General features: G+C 44.8%; 1 protein-coding gene across 2 annotated transcripts in view; it reads left to right on the top strand.

Annotated features, from left to right (window-relative positions):
- Positions 1–242: 242 nt before the first annotated feature.
- phrf1 (PHD and ring finger domains 1) overlaps positions 243–21066 on the top strand; it is an 88367-nt gene continuing 67543 nt past the window's right edge. The window contains exons 1-2 of one of the 2 annotated variants that reach the window (XM_078220845.1): positions 243–401; positions 19315–19435. In XM_078220845.1, the coding sequence (XP_078076971.1) occupies positions 19330–19435 (106 nt within the window). In that variant the 5' untranslated portion in view covers positions 243–401; positions 19315–19329. The remainder of the gene's footprint in view (positions 402–19314; positions 19436–21066) is intronic. The other variant, XM_078220846.1, reaches the window with a different exon arrangement.

The following is a 21066-nucleotide window of genomic DNA, read 5'->3' as shown; positions in this document are numbered from 1 at the left end:
CCCAATGACGTCAACACGGTGGAGCACGTACCGAAGTATCGGGACCGCTCGGGCCTTTCCGCCACACGCTCTCGGGCCCCGGGACCGTTCGGATATTTCCGTCATTCCCCCCCCCATCACTGTGTGGCGCCGGGACCGCTCGGCTATTTCCGGCTCCCGCTCTCGGTCGCTGGGACCGCTCGGCTATCCTCGTCACCCGCTCTCGGCGAGGCGCCGAGGCCGCTCGGCTGTTTCCGCCACCCGCTCTCGGTGAGGCGCCGAGGCCGCTCGGCTGTTTCCGCCACCCGCTCTCGGTGCGGCGCCGAGGCGCTGCGTTTGCTGAGGGGCCCGTGTGGCGACTGACTGACAGGAGTGAGCGCCCCTGGAGCTTCCACCCCGCGGGGACCTGGGAACGAAGAGAGGTGAGCGGGTGAGGTGGCCGGCCGACCCGGGGAAGGGGTGGCGGGGGAGAGCCAAAAGCCCGACCGGTCCACTTGTTTAGGACGGCACAGCCTGAGGCCTACACTGCCCTGGGTGACAGAGTAATCCAGAGGCCGCGGTCACTGCCAAAGACCTGGAGGTGGGGAAGCCCGGGAGTAGAGTGCCAGGACCCCCCCGCCTTCACCAGCCCGAGCTCTCTGCTGTGTGGGAGTCGGGCAGGTGAGGACGAGGAAAAGAGACTCCGTGGTGGAGGCCTAACTCTGGGCTGTAATCTCTGTCCCTGTGAGGGGGGACACTGCAGGAACTCCAATCCCAGGCTCACACCAAAATAAACAGGCCTCCCTGCTCACACACACAGAGTTATGTGGGATCCCTCAACCTGCAGCAACTGCCCCCAGGCACGCACTGTCTGTCTCCCACTCTCAAATACATATATTTGGAATTTCTGTAGAAAATCTCTATTTATAGAGTTTCTGTTTAAAGTGCCTACATATTTCAAAGGGTCTCTAAATTACATCTCTGGAGTGTCTACATAACATATGTTGAACCTTTATAAAGTTCTGTTAAGGCCACAACCAGTTTTGATCACCACATTTTATGAAGGCTGTGAAGGTCCTTGAGAGGAGATTTGCCAAATGGTTCCAGGGATTTTAGCTTCAAGGTTAGGTTTGAGAAGCTGGGATTGTTGTTTCTGGAGCAAAGGAAGTTGATGGGAGATTCAATAAAGGAGTACAAGGTTATGACAGGTTTAGTTAAGGTAGATACGGAAAAGCTGTTCTCTTTAGATATTGAATTCCCCACAGTGCAGAAAGAGACCATCTGGGCCATTGAGTCTGCACCAACTTGCCGAAAGAGCATCCCACTCAGGCTCTGCCCTGTCCCCATAACGTTGTGCAGTTGCCATGGCTAATCTAATCCACCTAACGTACACATTTTTGGACTGTGGGATGAAACTGGAGCACCTGAAGGAAACCCACGCAGACACGGGGAGAACATGCAAACGCCAGACAGATAAGTCACCCAAGGCCAGAATTGAACCTAGGTCCCTGGCCCTGTGAGGCAGCAGTGCTTGCTACTGTGCTGCCCAAGGACCAGTGGACAAGATTCAAGGTTCATAGAAATCATAGAAACCCTACAGTACAGAAAGAGGCCATTCGGCCCATCGAGTCTGCACCGACCATAATCCCACCCAGGCACTACCCCCATATCCCTACATATTTTACCCGCTAATCCCTCTAATCTACGCATCCCAGGGGCAATTTTAGCATGGCCAATCAACCTAACCCGCACATCTTTGGACTGTGGGAGGAAACCGGAGCACCCGGAGGAAACCCACGCTGACACGAGGAGAATGTGCAAACTCCACACAGACAGTGACCCAAGCCGGGAATCGAACCCAGGTTTTGGGCAAGAGAGAAGGGAGGAGATGAGGAAGAACATTGTTGTACAGTGAATGATAATGACCTGAAACTTGCTGCAAATTAAGGTAGTGGAAATGGTGAAAATGATTTTAAAATGAAATTTGATGGGCAACTTGCAGGGATACTGGGATAGAGAGATGGACTGGGACCCATTGGACTGCTCTACAGAGAAACAGTAAGAAGTCTAACAACACCAGGTTGAAGTCCAGCAGGTTTATTTAGTATCATGAGCTTTCGGAGCGCTGCTCCTTTATCAGGTGATCACCAAAGAGATACCAAATAAACCTGTTGGACTTTAACTTGGTGTTGTGAGACTTCTTACTGTGCCCATCCCAGTCCAACGCCGGCATCTCCACATCATGGCCACAGCGGAACAGCATGAATTTGTGCTAGATAGTGTGCCATAAATGACTTTATATGGTTGGGGGTCTCTGTAACATGCATATGGAAATTTTCTATGTAATATACATGTCTGGGATCTGTAAAGCATCTGTCTATGTATTAATTTGGGGTCTCTTTTCAAAAAAACATAATCAATGGAAGCTAGAGGTGAGAGAAAAGGGAATCAAAAGACAAAAGGGTTAAGAAGACATATGGGATACTTGCCTTTATTAACCAAGGCATTGAATATAAGAGCAGGGAGGTTATGATGGAACTATGCCGAAGGGTCATCCAGACTCGACGTTGGCTGTATATTCCCTCTCCACAGATGCTGTCAGACCTGCTGAAAATTTCCAGCATTTTCTATTTTTGTTTCAGACCATAAGACATAGGAGCAGAATTAGGCCACTCGGCCCATCGAGTCTGCTCCGCCATTCAATCATGGCTGTTATTTTTCTTCTGCCTTTTCTCCATAACCCCTGATCCCCGTATTAATCTATCTCTGTCTTAAAGACACTCAATGACCTGGCCTCCACAGCCTTCTGCGGCAAAGAGTTCCACAGATACACCACTCTCTGGCTGAAGAAATTCCTCCTCATCTCTGTTTTAAAGGATCGTCCCTTTAGCCTGAGGTTGTGCCCTCTGGTTCTAGTTTTTCCTACTAGTGGAAACATTCTCTCCACGTCCAGTCTATCCAGGCCTTGCAGTATCCTGTAAGTTTCAATAAGATCCTCCCTCATCCTTCTAAACTCCGAGTACAGACCAGATTCCTCAACTGTTCCTCATACGACAAGCTCTTCATTCTAGGGATCATTCTTGTGAACCTCCTCTGGACCCTTTCCAAGGGCAACACATCCTTCCTTAGATATGAGGCCCAAAACTGCTCACAATACTCCATCTGGGGTCTGACCAGAGCCTTATACAGCCTCAGAAGTACATCCCTGCTCTTGTATTCTAACCCTCTCGACATGAATGCTAATATTGCATTTGCCTTCCTGACTGCCGACTGAACCTGCACGTTAACCTTAAGTGGATCGTGAACAATGACTCCCAAGTCCCTTTGTGCTTCTGATTTCCTAAGCATTTTCCCATTTAGAAAATAGCCTATGCTTCCATTCCTCCTTCCAAAGTGCATAACCTCACACTTTTCCACATTGTATTCCATCTGCCACTTCTTTGCCCACTCTCCTAACCTGTCCAAGTCCTTCTGCAGCCCCCCTGCTTCTTCAATACTACCTGTCCCTTTATATATCTTTGTATCATCTGCAAACTTAGCAACAGTTTCAGATTCTAGTATCTGCAATATTTTGCTTTTATATTAAGGATAAAATGCTGGTTATGCCACCGCTGGAGTAGTGTGTGCACTCCTGGTTGCCACACTAGAGGAAGGAAGTGATTGCAGTAGAGAACGTGCAGAGCAGATTCACCTGGAGGCTGGAGCGTTTCAGCTATCAAGGGACACTGGATAGGCTGCAGTTGTTTTCCTCAGAGTGGAGCAGGCCGAGTGGGAATAGACGTAGACATAGACATAGAACAGTACAGCACAGAACAGGTCCTTCGGCCCACGATGTTGTGCCGAGCTTTATCTAAAACCAAGATCAAGCTATCCCACTCCCCTATCATCCTGGTGTGCTCCATGTGCCGATCCAATAACCGCTTAAATGTTCCTAAAGTGTCTGACTCCACTATCACTGCAGGCAGTCCATTCCACACCCCAACCACTCTCTGAGTAAAGAACCTACCTCGGGCACCCTTCCGATATCTCCCACCATGAACCCTATAGTTATGCCCCCTTGTAATAGCTCCATCCACCCGAGGAAATAGTTTTTGAACGTTCATTCTATCCATCCCCTTCATAATTTTATAAACCCCTATTAAGTCTCCCCTCAACCTCCTCCGCTCCAGAGAGAACAGCCCTAGCTCCCTCAACCTTTCCTCATAAGAGCTACCCTCCAAACCAGGCAGCATCCTGGTAAATCTTCTTTGCACTCTTTCCAGCGCTTCCACATCCTTTTTATAGTGAGGTGACCAGAACTGCACACAATATTCCAAAAGTGGTCTCACCAAGATCCTGTACAGTTGCAGCATAACCCCACGGCTCTTAAACTCCAACCCCCGTTAATAAAAGCTAACATACTATAGGCCTTCTTCACAGCTCTATCCACTTGAGTGGCAACCTTCAGAGATCTGTGGATATGGACCTCAAGATCTCTCTGTTCCTCCACAGTCTTCAGAACCCTACCTTTGACCCTGTAATCCACATTTAATTTTGTCCTACCAAAATGAATCGCCTTTCATTTATCAGGGTTAAACTCCATCTGCCATTTTTCAGCCCAGCTTTGCATCCTATCTATGTCTCTTTGCAGTCTACAACAGCCCTCCACCTCATCCACTACTCCACCAATCTTGGTGTCATCAGCAAATTTACTGATCCACCTTCAGCCCCCTCCTCTAGGTCATTAATAAAAATCACAAAGAGCAGAGGACCAAGCACTGATCCCTGTGGCACTCCGCTAGCAACCTGCCTCCAGTCCGAAAATTTTCCATCCACCACAACCCTCTGTCTTCGATCAGATAGCCAGTTACCTATCCATTCGGCCAACTTTCCCTCTATCCCACACCTCCTTACTTTCATCATAAGCCGACTATGGGGGACCTTATCAAACGCCTTACTAAAATCCATGTATATGACATCAACTGCTCTATCTTCATCAACACACTTAGTAACCTCCTCAAAAAATTCAATCAAATTTGTGAGGCACGACTTGCCCTTCACGAATCCGTGCTGACTATCCCGGATTAATCCGCATCTTTCTAAATGGTCGTAAATCCCATCCCTAAGGACCTTTTCCATCAATTTACCAACCACCGAAGTAAGACTAACCAGCCTATAATTACCAGAGTCATTTCTATTCCCTTTCTTAAACAGAGGAACAACATTTGCCACTCTCCAGTCCTCTGGCACCATCCGCGTGGACAGTGAGGACCCAAAGATCAAAACCACAAAGGCTCTGCAATCTCATCCCTTGCCTCCCAAAGAATCCTAGGATATATTTCATCAGGCCCAGGGGACTTATCGACCTTCAGTTTATTCAAAACTGCTCGTACAAGCTCCCTCCGAACATCTACTTCTTCCAGCCTATTAGCCTGTAACACCTTCTCTTCCTCAAAAACATGGCCCCTCTCCTTGATGAACACTGAAGAAAAGTATTCATTCATCACCTCTCCTATCTCTACTGACTCCATACACAAGTTCCCACTACTGTCTTTGACCGGCCATAACCTCACCCTGGTCATTCTTTTATTCTTCACATAAGAGTAAAAAGCCATGGGGTTTTCCTTGATCCGACCTGCCAAGGACTTCTCATGCCCCCTCCTAGCTCTCCTAAGCCCCTTTTTCAGCTCATTCCTTGCTAACTTGTAACCCTCAATCGAGCCATCTGAACCTTGTTTCCGCATCCCTACATAAGCTTCCCTCTTCCTTTTTGCAAGACATTCCACCTCTTTTGTGAACCATGGTTCCCTCATTCGGCCATTTCCTCCCTGCCTGACAGGGACATACCTATCAAGGACACACAGTATTTGTTCCTTGAAAAAGTTCCACTTTTCATCAGTGCCTTTCCCTGACAGTTTCTGTTCCCATCTTATGCCCCCTAATTCTTGCCTAATGGCATCATAATTACCTCTCCCCCAATTATAAACCTTGCCCTGCAGTACGGCCCTATCCCTCTCCATTGCGATAACAAAAGACACCGAATTGTGGTCACTATCTCCAAAGTGCTCTCCCGCAATCAAATCTAACACTTGGCCCGGTTCATTTCCCAGTACCAAATCCAATGTGGCCCCACCTCTCCACATATCCACATATTGTGTCAGGAAACCCTCCTGCGCACACTGCACAAAATCTGAACTATTCGACCTACAAAGGTTCCAATCAATATTTGGAAAGTTAAAGTCCCCCATGACAACTACCCTGTGACTCCCACACCTATCCATAATCTGCTTAGCAATTTCTTCCTCCACATCTCTATTACTATTTGGGGGCCTATAGTAGACTCCTAACAACGTGACCGCTCCTTTCCTATTTCTAACTTCAGCCCATATTACCTCAGTATGCAGATCTCCCTCGAAGTGCCTTTCCACAGCCGTTAAACTATCCTTGATTAACAATGCTACTCCTCCACCTCTTTTACCAGCTTCCCTACACCTACTGAAACATCTATACCCCGGAACGTCCAACAACCATTCCTGTCCTTGTTCTACCCATGTCTCCGTAATGGCCACAACATCGTAGTCCCAAGTACCAATCCACTCCCCAAGTTCATCTACCTTGTTCCGGATGCTCCTTGCATTGAAGTAGACACACTTCAACCCACCTTCCTGTCGACTGGTACCCACCCTTGACCTTGATACCTTTCCCAATACCTCACTACCCTCAACACTGACTTCCGGACTACAGTTCCTTTTCCCACCCCCCTGACAAATTAGTTTAAACCCCCCTGAAGAGCCGTAGCAAATTTCCCTCCCAGGATATTGGTGCCTCTCTGGTTCAGGTGCACCCCGTCCTGTTTGTACAGGTCCCACCTTCCCCAGAATGTTTAACTGCATTCTCTCCCTGTTCCTCAACTCGCTATCACGTGGCACCGGCAACGTACCAGAGATGACCACATGTTTTGTCTTGGCTCTCGGCTTCCAGCCCAGCTCCCTAAATTCCTGTTTTAAATCCCCGTCCCTTCTCTTACCTATGTCATTGGTACCAATGTGTACCACGACTTGTGACTGTTCCCCCTTCCTCCTTAAGAATCCAGAAAACACGCCCCGAGACGTCACGGACCCTGACATCCGGTAGGCAACATACCATCTGTGAGTCTCTTTTGCTGCCACAGAACCTCCTATCTATCCCTCTAACTAACGAGTCCCCAATAACTATTGCCCTCCCACTCTCCCCCTTACCCTCCTGAGCCCCAGGGACGGACTCAGTGCTGGAGATCCGCTCACTGCAGCTCACCACTGGTATGCCATCCCCTTCAACTGTATCCAAAGCGGAATACTTGTTGCTAAGGGGAACGACCACAGGGGATCCCTGCACTGACTGCTTCCTCCCAGCCCCTCTCACTGTCACCCATCTATTTTCCTTTCCTGGAGTAACTATACCCATGAAGCTTCTGTCTATGGCCACCTCTGCCTCCCTAATGATCCTAAGTTCATCCAACTCCAGCTCTAGTTCCCTAACACGGTTTTGGAGGAGCCGCAGATGGGTGCACTTCCCACAGGTGTAATCAGCAGGGACACTGACGGCGTCCCTCACCTCAAACATACTGCAAGAGGAACATTGCACTGCCTTCACACCCATCTTCTCTAGATACCTTGCCAATACCACCAGCAGATCTGACTGAAGCGGAATCTGACTGAAGTGCAAAAAATAATGAGGGGCATAGATAGGGTGAATAGGAAGGAACTTTTTCCCCTTGGCAGAGGGGTCAATAACCAGAGGGCATAGATTTGTTAGGTGTAAGAGGTTTTTAGGAGACGCAAGGGAAAACCTCTTCACTCAGAGGGTGGTAGGAATCTGGAACTCACTGCCTGAAAGTGAGGTAGATATGAGAACCCTCACAACATTTAAGAAGTATTTAGATGAACACTTGAAATGCCATAGCACACAAGGCTACAGGCCAAATGCTGGAGATGGGTGAATAGATAGGTGCTTAATGGCCGGCATGGACATGATCGGCCAAAAGGCCTCTTTCTGTGCTGTAGAACTCTATGATTATGAGATGCTGAAAGACTGAGATGAATGCAGATGGAGTGGGAGGAGACCCATATGGAATATAAGCACCAGCACAGGTTTGGGCTGCATGGTCCTGATATCTTATGCAATATATTATTCCTCCTTACACTACATTGAATCAACTGATTAAAAAAATTATTCTGCACAGGAGGAGGCAATTGAAGCAAGCTGTTTACAAAGATGTATCCAATGAGAGCCTTTCTGTACTGCACCATCTCCACCTTCCTTATCCTCCCCAGATAACACTGCATAATTTCTCCTTTTCCTTCATTATCCAACGTCCTTTCATAATTACTGTTGAATCTGCTTTTGCCAGCATTTCAGGTCCATAGTCCAGACCTTAATTCCATTATCATCTCCCTTGGAGGAAGGCAGATTGGAAAGATTTTTTAAAATTCTTTTTTGGGATGTGGGTGTCATTGGCTAGGTCAACATTTATTGCCCATCCCTAATTGCCCTTGAGAAGGTGGAGTTGAGCTGTCTGCTTGAACACTGGAGCCCATGCAGGTACATCCACGGTGCTGCTAGGAAGGGAGTTCCAGGATTTTGTCCGAGTGACAATCAAGGAATGGCAATACAGTTGCAAATCAGGGTGGTTGTATGGCTTAGAGGGGAGCTTGCAAGTGGTGGAGTTACTAGATGATGTGGAGGAGCAAAGGGATTTAGGTTTTCTGTGTGCACAAATCATAATGATATAAAAAGACTAATGAAATATTACCTGTTATCTCAAGGGACTGAATACAAAGGGGAGGATGTGTGATGCTTCAGTTTTACAAAGTGTTGATTAGACCCCATCTGGAGTAACTGTGTTCAGTTTTGGATACTAAACCTCATGAAAGATGCATTGACTTTGGAAAGGATATGGTGCAGATTCAACAAGATGAAACTAGTTTCAAAGATTAAATTTGCCAGGACCACCTGAATGAACTTGGCTTGTAAACTCTTGAGATCAGAAAGTTGAGATGTGATTGAGATATTTAAAATGATAAAGGGATAGAGAAACAATATTTTTTCTTGTGTGGGAATCAAAGACAAGGGTATGTAATCTTAACAGTGGAAGCTGGTTGTTCATGGTGATGTCAAGAAGCACTTTTTCCACACTTGTGGATGTTTGGAACTCTTCTGAGGGGTGGGGGTGTGATCAGCTGAAATTCTCACAATGGAGATTAATAGAACTTTGTTCGGTAAGTGTTTCTAGGGGTGTTACATAGACAACATAGCATGGACAAAGGCCATTCGGCCCTACTGGTCTGTTTCTGTCCCACGCGAGTCTCCTCCCACCCTACATCATCTTTGTAAGAGCTAATGAAGAAAGAACAAATTTGCACTTTTCCAGTACCGTTCACTGCCTTATACATTCACTCCTTCCACCACTGGCTGACAGTGGCAGCAGTGTGCACCACCTAAAAGATGCACTGAAGTTACTTGCCAAGCCTCGGGGGCACGGTGGCACAGTAGTTAGCACTGCTACCTCACAGTTTCAGGGACCTGAGTTCGATTCCCCGTCTTGGGTCACTGTCTGTGTGGCGTTTGCACATTCTCCCCGTGTCTGCTTGGGTTTCCTTCGGGTGCTCCGGTTTCCTCCCACAGTCCAAAAAGATGTGCGGGTTAGGTGCATCGGCTATGCTCAATTGCCCCTTAGTGTCCCGGGATGCGTAGGTTAGAGGATTAGTGGGGTAAAATGTGGGGTTACAGGGATAAGGCCCAGGTGGGATTGTTGTCGGTGCAGACTCGATGAGCTGAATGGCTTCCTTCTGCACTGTGGGGTTTCAATGGTTTCTAACAGCAACTCCCAAACATGCAACCTCTATCTCACATGGAGGGGTAAAGGCAGCAGACTGATGGAAATATCACCACCTGTCAATTCCCTTCCAAATTACATATTATCTTGAATTGAGTCATATCGCTGTTCCTTCACAGCCACTAGATAAAAAAACCTGGAACTTCCTTCCTAACAACGCTTTAGGACTGTGGGAGTTTAGAAGAGAGCTCACCACCACCTTCTCAAGGGTCATTACAGATAAGCAACAAATGCGAGCCTTGCTAACGGCGATTGCACCCCATGAACAATTTAAAACGTGACTCAAAGTACTCACAGCTAATAGTTTTGAAGTGTGGTTGTTGTTGTAACGCAGCAGCTAATTTGCAGATAGAAAGGTCTCACAAACAGCATATATGAAATAAATAGAACAGGTAATCTGCTTTGGGTGTTCCTGGTCAGTTCACATGAGAACAACCCAGCTCTTACCAAATACTTCTCATACACTGAAACCCATGTGCCCTCAGGTGAAACACCTCATTTGAAAGGTTGCAAACAACAATGTAGTATGCTTACAGTACTGCCCCTCTGATATTGTGGTGCTCCCTCAGTACTGACCCTTCATATTGCAACACTCTTTGAGTATTTATTGCCCTTTGACAGTGAAGGACTTCTTCAGTACTGCCCCTCCAACAGTGCAATGTTCTCCAGGTATTGACCCCCCTGACAATGTAGTCTTCCTTCAGTACTGACACTTGACAGTGCAGTGCTCCTTAAGTACTCCCTTCCAACAGTGCAGCACTGCTGTGTACTGACCTTCCGACGGTGCATCACCGGCCCTCCGATGGTGCGGCGCCTCCCCCAGCACCGGCCCTCTGACGGTGCGGTGCCTCCCCCAGCACCAGCTGGTGCCGGGCCTCCCCCTAGTCTTGTTTATGTACCCAAGTCTTAAGAGGGACTAAAACCAATGATTTGACTATTCGCGAAATCTGCCATTGAGCAAGGGCTGCTACTTGGAGTTGTAATGATGCAAACTGTTGTTTTTCATGGAAGAATAAACTAGATAGGTTGCACGCTTTCCTCCATTATAGTCATCTAACACTGGAATATACAGAATAGAAATATACACACAAAAACCTGATTGTTTCATGCAATTAATTTGATTTGCAGGAAGTAATTAATTGTGTGAAGTGGTCTAATGTTCTACATCTCTCTTCTACTTGAAAGCCCTCCTGAGAACTCACATTGTTACCCTTCCCAATATCTCCTTTTTTTGGGTGACTATTTTTGTCTGTCTACTCCTCTGAAGCACCTTGGAATTTTTTAACATATTAATGTTGCAATGTAAGTTCAAGCTATTACTTAGGTGTTTTGAAAATGTATGAAATGCTATATCAATGTAAATATTTCTGTCTCCAATATATTAAGAACAGCCAGCTCTGTTTATGGAGGTTTCACACTTTAGGCATCGTGCTTTGTTTTAGTGCTCGGTGTTTCTGACACTCAGCTGGGATCTGCCCTGCGTTTTCCAAATGAAGAAGACAAGGAACTCCATTTATATATCGCCTTTCAGAACCGCAGTGTGTTCCAAAAAGGCGTACAGCCAATTAAGTGGTTTTGAATGTAGTCACTGTTATGAAGGGAAACGTGGCAGCTAACTTGTGCATAAGCATGATCCCACAAAAAACAAAATAAATAACAAGATAATTTGTTTTGGGTGATGTATGTTGAGGAATGAATGTTGGGTTGGATACTGTCAGACCTCTAATTGAACTGGTAGATGGACTTTGGTTCTCCAAATTATTCATCTGGATGACATAATTGGGAGATTTGCGGGTGACACAAAAATTGGCCGTGTAATTGATAGTGAAGGGGATAGCTTTTGACTCCAGAATTATATCGTTGGTTTGTCTGAGTGGGCAGAGAATTGGCAAGTGGAAATCAATGCAGAAAATATGAGGTGATGCATTTAGGGAGGCAAAGAAATCAAGAAATTACTTGGTCCAAAGATGTGCGGGTTAGGTTGATTAGCCATGCTAATGCGTGGGGTTATGGGGATAGGGCCTGGGTGGGATTGTGGGCGGTATGGACTCGATTGGCCAAAAGGCCTCCTTCTGCACTGTAGGATTCTATGATTCTAAATTGAAAATGGTTGAAGAGGTGAGAGACCTTGGAGTGCATGTCCACAAGTCCTTGAAGGTGACAGGACAGGTGGACAAGTTGGTCAAGAAAGCATTTGGGATGTTGTCCTTTTATTGGGTGAGATATTGAATACAAAAGCAAGGATGTAATGATGGAACTGTATTTAGGCCACAGTTGGAGTTTTATGGACAGTTCTTATTACCACCTTGCAGGAAGGACATAATTGCTCTGGAGAGAGTGCATATGGGATTTACAAGAATGTTGCCAGGATTGAAAATTGCAGCTTTGGGGAGAGATTGGATAGGCTAGGTCGGGTTGTTTTTCTTTAGAACAGAGAAAGCTAAGGGGTGATCTAATTGAGGTGTACAAAGTTATGAGGGGCCTAGACAGGAAAGACTTGTTTCCCCTAGCTGAAGGGTCATTTATCAGGTGATTGGTAGAAGGATTAGGGGGGACATGAGGAAAATGTTTTCACCAGAGGGTGGTGGGCTCTGGAATTTGCTGCCTAAATTGGTGGTTGGGGCTGAAACACTAATCCAAGAGGGACCTGGATCTACATCTGCAGTGCTGTAACCTGCAAGGCAATGGACCAGGTGCTGGAAAGTGGATTAAAATGAGCAGCTAGCTTGCTTTTTCTGGCCGTTGCAGACGCGATGGAACGAACGGCCTCTTTCTGTACCACAACTTTTCAATGGTTCTACCTCTTGCATTACTTTATCCATTGTTTCCAGTACTATCTACTAGTGATAGGCCGATCAGTATTTTGTCCTAATTTTTAAATAGCTAATTTCTGTCTCTGGACACTTCCCAAATCCATTAGTATCCCACACAGTCTATTCCACTCTCGTTGCGGAACAGCTGAATGAAAAATTCCAACATCCACTTTGTTCACCTTTATCATCTTGGTAGTTGTATGATAATGGTATTGTTGACTCACCAAGGTAATCATTCTTTATCAATTAGTTTATAATAGACCCAGACATGTGGTGAGAAATACACCACAGTCGTGGAGAGCTTGGAATCGTAGAATCTTACAGTACAAATGGAGGCCATTCGGCCAGTTGTCTTTGTGTAAGTACTTTGAAAGAGCTACAACTTCCTTGCTCTTTCCCTATAGACCTGAAAGTATTTACTCAATTCCCTTTTGAAAATTAGTTTAAAAAACTGCTTCCACCAGCCTTTCAGGTGGTGTATTCCAGATCATCATATATCACGATGTAAAAAGCCTTCTCTTCAACTTCCTCCTCCTCTTATGCCAGTTATCTTAAATCCGTGTTCCCTAGTTGAAACAGATTCTCCTTTTTTTCCCCCTTAACAAAACCATTCTAAACTCTATTAAATCTCTCCTTAACCTTCACAGCTTTTAAACAAAGCAGTTTCCCTAGTCTCTAGCTAACTGAAGTCACTTATCCCTGATACCATTCTGGTAGATCTCCTCTGTGCACTCCCTAAGACCTTGACGTGCTTTCTGAAGTGTGGTGTCTAAAATTGAACACAGTGCGCCAGCTGGGGACTAGCCAGTGATTTATGAAGGTCTAGCAAAAATGGTCTTGCTTTTGTGCTCTTTTGTCTCATATTAACAAAGCCAAGGATCCCATTTGCTTTTTTTAAAACAGCTTCTCAGTTCTACCAGCTTGGAAGATGTGTGTACACCCCATGTTCCTGACCATTTAAAATTGGACCATTTTGTTTCCTTTCTTGATGCTTCTCACAAAAGTGTCTTACTTCATATTTCCATGTGTTAAATTTCATCTGCCATGTCTCTGTCCATTTCACCACTCTGTGTCCTCCTGAAGTCCGTTACTATTCTCCTCATTATTATATTTCTGAGCTTTGTGTCAGCGGCAAACTTTGAAATGATACCCTGTCTCCCCAAGTCCAGCTCATTAAAAACATTTTTTTTAAAAAGTGGACTGGGAGAGGAAACCCCTCACACTTCCCTCCTGTCTGTAAAACAACTGCCCATCCCTACTCAGTGTCTCAGATAATTTTGTGTGCATGCTTCCCCTGTCCCTTTAATCCCATGGGCTTCAACTTTGCTAACTAGTGTATGATGTGGTACTTTATGAAATGTGTTTAGAAATGGGGAGCATACAGCTCCAACATGTTCCCCATAGGGGGAAATGTAGCAGCAATAGGTTCAGAAAACCCTGGATGTCTAGGACAATTCGGGACTGGGTGAGGAAGAAGAGAAAGGCTTTTAGCAAGTCCAAAGGGAGCAATTCAGCTGTGGCCCAAGAGGAATATAGGAAGTACAAGAGGAAATTTGAGAAAGCAATTAAAGAGCAAAAAGTGGGCATGAGAAATGACTTGCCGACAAGATTTGGGAGAATCCTAAGATATTTTATAAATACGTTAAGGGAAAGAGGTTAGCCAAGGAACGGGTAGGGCCTATTAGAGACCAAGGGGACAATCTGTATGAAGCGACAAGACATTGAAATGGTACTTCTCATTGATCTTTATCAGAAAATGGAAACAGTAGGTACAGAATTCAGGAAAAGGGGCTGTGAGGAATTTGCAGTTTGACATAGGAAATGAGGAGGTATTGGCGGCTCTGAAAGGCTTAAAAGTGGACAAATCCCCAGGCCTGGATAAATTGCATCCCAGGCTGCTGTGGGAGGTGAGGCAGGAAATTGCAAGGACTCTGACACAAATTTTTAATTCCTCTCTGGCCATGGGGGAAGTCATGATGTGGAGATGCTGGCATTGGACTGGGGAAAGCACAGTAAGAAGGCTCACAACACCAGGTTAAAGTCCAACAGGTTTATTTGATAGCACAAGCGGGGAGTGTCGTTCCTTCTTCAGGTGAGTGAGGAGTTGTGTTCACAAACAGGGCATATACAGACACAAACTCAATTTACAAGGAAATGATTGGAATGCGAATCTTAACAGGTAATCAAGTCTTAAAGGTACAGACAGTGTGAGTGGAGAGAGGGTTAAGCACAGGTTAAAGAGGTGTGTTATTGTCTCCAGCCAGGACAGTTAGTGAAATTTTGAAAGCCCAGGCAAGTCAGGGAGTTACAGATAGTGTGACATGAACCCAAGATCCCGGTTGAGGCCGTCCTTGTGTGCGGAACTTGGCTATCAGTTTCTGCTCAGCGATTCTGCGTTGTCTTGTGTCGTGAAGGCCGCCTTGGAGAATGCTTACCCGAAGATCAGAGGCTGAAGGCCCTTGACTGCTGAAGTGTTCCCTGACAGAAAGGGAGCACTCCTGCCTGGTGATTGTCGAGCGGTGTTCATTCATCCGTTGTCGTAGTGTCTGCATGGTCTCCCCAATGTACCATGCCTCAGGACGTCCCTTCCTGCAGCATATCAGGTAGATGTTGGCCGAGTCGCAAGAGTATGTACCGTGTACCTGGTGGATAGTGTTCTCACATGAGATGATGGCATCCGTGTCAATGATCCATCAAGTCTTGCAGAGGTTGCTGTGGCAGGGTTGTGTGGTGTTGTGGTCACTGTTCTCCTGAAGGCTGGGTAGTTTGCTGCGGACAGTGGTCTGTTTGAGGTTGTGCGGTTGTTTGAAGGCAAGAAGTGGGGGTGTGGGGATGGCCTTGGCGAGATGTTTTGGTCAGATGGACAGAGCAGTGGCAGATGGTATTTAACCCTGATAAATGCAAGGTTATGCACTTTGGAAGAAGTAACAAGACAAGAGAGTATTTAGCAGAATAGCAGGACACTAGGAAGCTCAGAGGAACAGATGGAGCTTGGGGTACTTTTTCACAGATCCCTGATGGCAGCAGAGCAGGTGAATAGGATAGTTAAGGCATATGGGACACTTGCTTCTATCAGTTGTGGAATAGAATTTGAGAGCAGGGAGGTAATGTTGGAGCTGTACAAAGTGTTGGTTAGGCCACAGCTGGAGTACTGTGTGCAGTTGAGATTCACCAGGATGTTGCCTGGGATGGAGCATTTGATTATTAAGGAGAGACTGATAGGCTTGGATTGTTTTCTTTAGAGCAGAAAAGGCTGAGGTGGGTCATGATTGAGGTGTATAAGATTATGAGGTGTATGGACAGGGTGGATAGCAGCTGTTCCCCATGGTTGAGGGGTCAATCACGAGGGGGTATAGCTTAAGGGTAAGGAGCAGGAGATTCGGGGGATTTGAGAAAAAATGTCCTCACTCGAGGGTGGTGGGAATATGGAATGCACTGCCTGGGAAGGTGGTGGTGGGCGGAAACCTTATAACTTAAAACAAAATATTTGGATGAGCACTTGAAACATAATATTCAAGGATATGGAACAAGTGCAGGAAAATGGCATCAGCGAGACTTTATGGTAGTTATTGTCGGTGCAGACTCGATGGGCCGAAGGGCCTTTTCTGCACTGTATGACTCTGACTCTATAATCAGAGGTTCCTCTTGAACAAGCCGCACTTAGCATGTCATACAAAGAACAAAACAGCACAGGAACAGGCCCTTCGGCCCTCCAAGCCTGCGCCACTCATGTGCCCACCAGACCATTCTTTTGTATCCCTCTAAAGAATGTTTCAACATCAGTCCTATAATGACTCCAAAAGTGTTATTTTCTAAAAGAAATTGTATTTGATTCACATACTCGTCATTACTCATTGCTAAAAAGCTTGCGACAACAGTGTGTTAGAGTATAATGACTCCACTTTTAAGTTCATTGGCAATTAATTGAAATAATGCTTTTGTTCAACTTTTGCATTATTTCTTTTATTATGAGTTTTGCTGTTAGATTCATAGAATTTTGCAGCCCAGAAAAAGGATATTCAGCCCGCTGTACTTGTGCTTTGAAAGAGATATCCACTTATTCCTGCACCCTTTAAAATGCTTGTTCTTCAATTACTTAGCCCTTTCCCTTTTAAGCATTATTGGGGATTCTGAATCCTTTGCTGTTTTTGGTCAGAAATTTAAAGTCTGAACAATCCTCAGTTGGAGGAACAAATATAAAACCTCCCATTACTCTTTTGCTAACGGTTTTATGTTTATTAATTCCGATGAGCAGCTCACTGACTGGCAGAAATAGATTTTCTCAGTTCACCTCATCGAAACTCCTCAGGTGTGAACATCCATGTCAGCTGCATTTTGTATTAAATCAATTCCTAGGGGGCACAGCTTTAAGGTGCGAGGGGCAAGGTTTAAGGAGATGGTACGAGGCAGATTCTTTACACAGAGGGTGGTGGGAACTCATTGCCGGGGTAGTTAGTGGAAGCGGATATGGTAGTGACTTTTAAGGGGCGTCTTGACAAATACATGAATAGGATGGGAACAGAGGGATGTGGTCCCCAGAAGGGTAAGGGGTTTTAGTTAAGTCGGGCAGCATGGTCGGTGCAGGCTTGGAGGGCCGAAGGGCCTGTTCCTGTGCTGTAATGTTCTTAGTTCTTACCTACACATGCTATTCATGGGAAATTAATCTTGGCTCAGTTCATAGCTCCTTGATTTAGTTGTTTTTAAAATTAGATACTGTAAAAAAAGAGAGCAGTAATTCTCTTCCATTCAAAAAGCAATATCAAGGTTTCCAAATGCTGAAATTGAACTCGGGTTGTGTGGGATACTGTTTCAGATCTGAGCTTTTCTGCTTTGATACAAGCATATTTCCAGCGCATGTAGTGATAAGATGTGATGTTTAGATTTTCTGGATGTATCTGAAAATGGATTAAAAGATGATTTACTATGGAATGCACCGGGAGTTGATTCACTCTTTTTTTTTGGCAGATTCTGAGTTTTTGTTTAAGTCAGCACCATAGATCTAAAAGTATATATATCAAGGCAGATTGTAAATTGTGAGTGTGCCTCTTTTATTCCTTAATCTATAAAACCTATAAATAAAAGCGTAGGATTGCATGTTGAATTTGCTGCTTGGCTCTTTATTTTCTTGATGAAATCCAACATTTAGTGTATAACGTAACCAATAACTGCAAGAAAGATATGAATTTTGTGGGATTTCTGTTCCATAGGATCTTTGAATGCATGACCAGCCTGCGGATAGCTCGTGCCCTTTAACTTTGGGTCTGTGAGGCCATGCTGGAAGGTGTGCACTGTCATCAGATTTCTGTCTGTCATTGGGTTTTTGGTGTTCTATATTTGTAGATTTCCTAGCCTTTTATTTCTTTTTTTATATAAAAACAACCCATGCACTGATCAAGAATGTGCACTTGTAATACTATGGCACCATTCATGACCTTCAGCATTTTAGAGCCAGTGAAGTGCTTTCGAAGTGTAGTCACTGTTGAAATTCAAGTGCACTTGCAGACAGTTGTGCAGAGCAAGATCTTGTGCCCAAGTAATTTATTTATTTTTATTGATGTGGTTGAGGAACAAATATTTGCAAGGCACCAGGAAAATCTCTGCTTATGTCAAAATAGTGTTGATGGATTCCTTAACATCTACCTGAGAGGGCAGAAGGGGCACCATCCTTTACCAGCCAAGGTGCTTTGGTCTATTCTGTCTTGGCTGAGGTTATCCAGAAATGGGACAGAGTCAATGTGAGCGTTGAAACCCAGAGAATTCAGTCTTTTTGCACTGACATTTCTTACTTGTCCTGTTTAAGTTTCGTGAACTTGGAGATTTGGTGAGATTGTTTTCAGTGCTGTTGCAGCATTGATGGTTCAATCTTATTCAGAACTTCCCAGATTTGTTTGAACTAGAGATATTGTGGAACTAATGAAAACATAAGTTTAACCATTATCCACGTTGTAAACCTGCTCCAATCACAAAGGCAGGAATCTTTCTGCGTCCAAGGGATGCAGAAAAGAAGCAAGCCTTGAAATGACTTATTAAAAACAATTGATTTGGCTCCAACTGAAATGTTGTGATCAGTTGTGGGTGACATGCTTTGTGAAGAGTGTCAAAGCCTTTGAGAGGATACCAGGGAGATTTACCAGAATGGTACAAGAGATAAGAGATTGGAGAAGCTGTGGTGGCATTCCTTAGAGCAGAGAAAATAATGGGGGGATTTAATAGAGGTGTTCAAAACCTTCTCATGAGTAGAGAAAATAATGGGGGGATTTAATAGAGGTGTTCAAAACCTTCTCATGAGTAAATAAGGAAAATCTGTTTCCACTGGCAGAAAAGTCAATAATCATAGGACCCAGATTTAAGATAATTGGCTAAAGAGCCAAAAGGAGATGTGAGAATTCTTTTGCATGCAATGAGTCATGATCTGGAATACACTGCCTGAAATAGGGATGGAAGCAGATTCAATAGTAACTTTCAAAATGGAACGGGGTAAATACTTGAAAAGAATCAAAAATAACAGACCTATGGAAAAGACTAATTGAATGATGCTATTAAAGGGTTAGCACAAGTGTGATGGGCTGAATGGTCTCCTTCCATGCTGTATCATTGTGCTTTTATGACCGTGATAAGAAACTTGCTCTCTTTGGTGTATTGCCTCTGTTGGATTTTAGTTAATGGAGACTTTTCTTTTGTTTCTTGCAGATATTCCAATTCTGAATGTACATTATGGATGACGACAGCCAAGATGAGCTGATTAATGTAAATGCAGCACTGGGAAAGGAAAGAGGAAAACGAGAAGTCATTTCCATTTTCAGTGATGAAGGTAATGTTCAGTTGAGCAAAATGAGGTACTGGATGGGATATGATGGACATGTCAATGGGAAAAAGCTATCCTTGTTTTGGGTTGAGGGCCAGACATGCTGATTGAAGGCAATGAACAATTAAAGAGGGAGTGGTATTCTGGGAAAAGAGCTCTCAATGTTATTCTAGTCTTGGAAGTGTGCTGATACATCAGTGATCCTGACAAGCCTATAATGAGTTGAATTTTAAATATTTCATCATGCTCCATATAGGTAAAATATCAAACTGAATTTTTAATTCTCTGATTCTCTATTTTATCTCGGGAAGATGCTCACTCTTGGGGTATGGCTCCAAGGCACTGGCAGTAGTTTGGATGCTTTCCAAAAGCAGACATTCTTCACATGAAGGCACAGGCAGAATGCATTGACAGGCTTGTGGGGCAGTCCACGACAGGGAGACATTTACTTAAAATCGTTCAGGAGAGAACTTAGGAAGCACTTGTTTTCGCAAAGGGTGATAGATGAAGCAGTAGATGCTTGATCAATTAATTTAAAATCTGAGATAAATAGATTGTTTTTTTTGCTGGTCAAGAACGTTGTGATATATGGAGCTAAGGCAGATAGATGGATTTAAGATATAGGTCAGCCATAACACTAAATGTGAGGGGCATAATGGCCTCCTGTTCCTATTCCAACTTGGAAAGCATCACCTATCCTGTTCCTGATCTAATATCCACATCTGGAGTGGAGATGATAATCTGGAAGGAGGGCTGATCTTTCTCTTCATTAGCCCAGGATGTTGCATTTCCTGAGCCCACATGCTCAGAATAGACCAAGGACTAAACCTTGGAGTTTCTGGACTGTGGGCACTAATTGTTCACAGTCGTTGAAGGTGAACAGCCATTGGGATCAGTAATCTCTTAACATTTCCGGTATCAAAGATACCTGTCTTCAGCCAATTTGATTCATTCCACATGATGTCAAGAACCAGCTGAAGGCGCTGGATACTGCAAAAGCTTTGAGTTCTGACAACATTCCAATAAATACTGAAGACTTGTCACCCAAAACTAGCCATGTTCCTAGCCAAGCTGTTCCAATACAGCTAAAGCATTGGCATCTATCCAGCAATGTGGTAAATTGCCCAGATATGTCTTGTCATGAAGAAACAACCACAAACAGCAGGACAAATCCAACCCAACCAATTATTACTCCCATCACCCTTGATCATCAGCAAAGTGAGGGAAGGGGCCATCAACAGTGCTGTCAAGCAGCACTTGCTCAGCAATAACCTACTCACTGACTCTCAGTTAGAGTTCAGACCTCATTATAACTTGGCCCAAATATGGACAAAATAACTGAACTGCAGAGGTGAGGTCAGAGTGACTGCCCTTGATATCAAGGCGGCATTAGACAGAGTATGCCCAAGCAAAACTCGAGTCAATGAGAATTGGAGTGAGAGGGGAGGAATTCTCCACTGGATGAAGTCGTACCTAGCACAAAGGAAGATGGTTGAGGTTGTTGGAAGTCAATCTTCTTAGTGCCAGGACATCACTGTAGGAGTTCCTCAGGCTGCTGTCCGAGGCCCAAACATCTTGACCTGCTTCATCAATTGCCTTCCTTCCATCAAATGGTCAGAAGTGGGAATGTTTGCTGA

Source organism: Mustelus asterias, chromosome 9 (assembly GCF_964213995.1).
Source record: "Mustelus asterias chromosome 9, sMusAst1.hap1.1, whole genome shotgun sequence".
In the NCBI taxonomy this organism is placed as follows: Eukaryota; Metazoa; Chordata; class Chondrichthyes; order Carcharhiniformes; family Triakidae; genus Mustelus; species Mustelus asterias.
The sequence above is the reverse complement of the archived record's forward strand: the minus strand, read 5'-3'. Positions and strand labels throughout refer to the sequence as shown.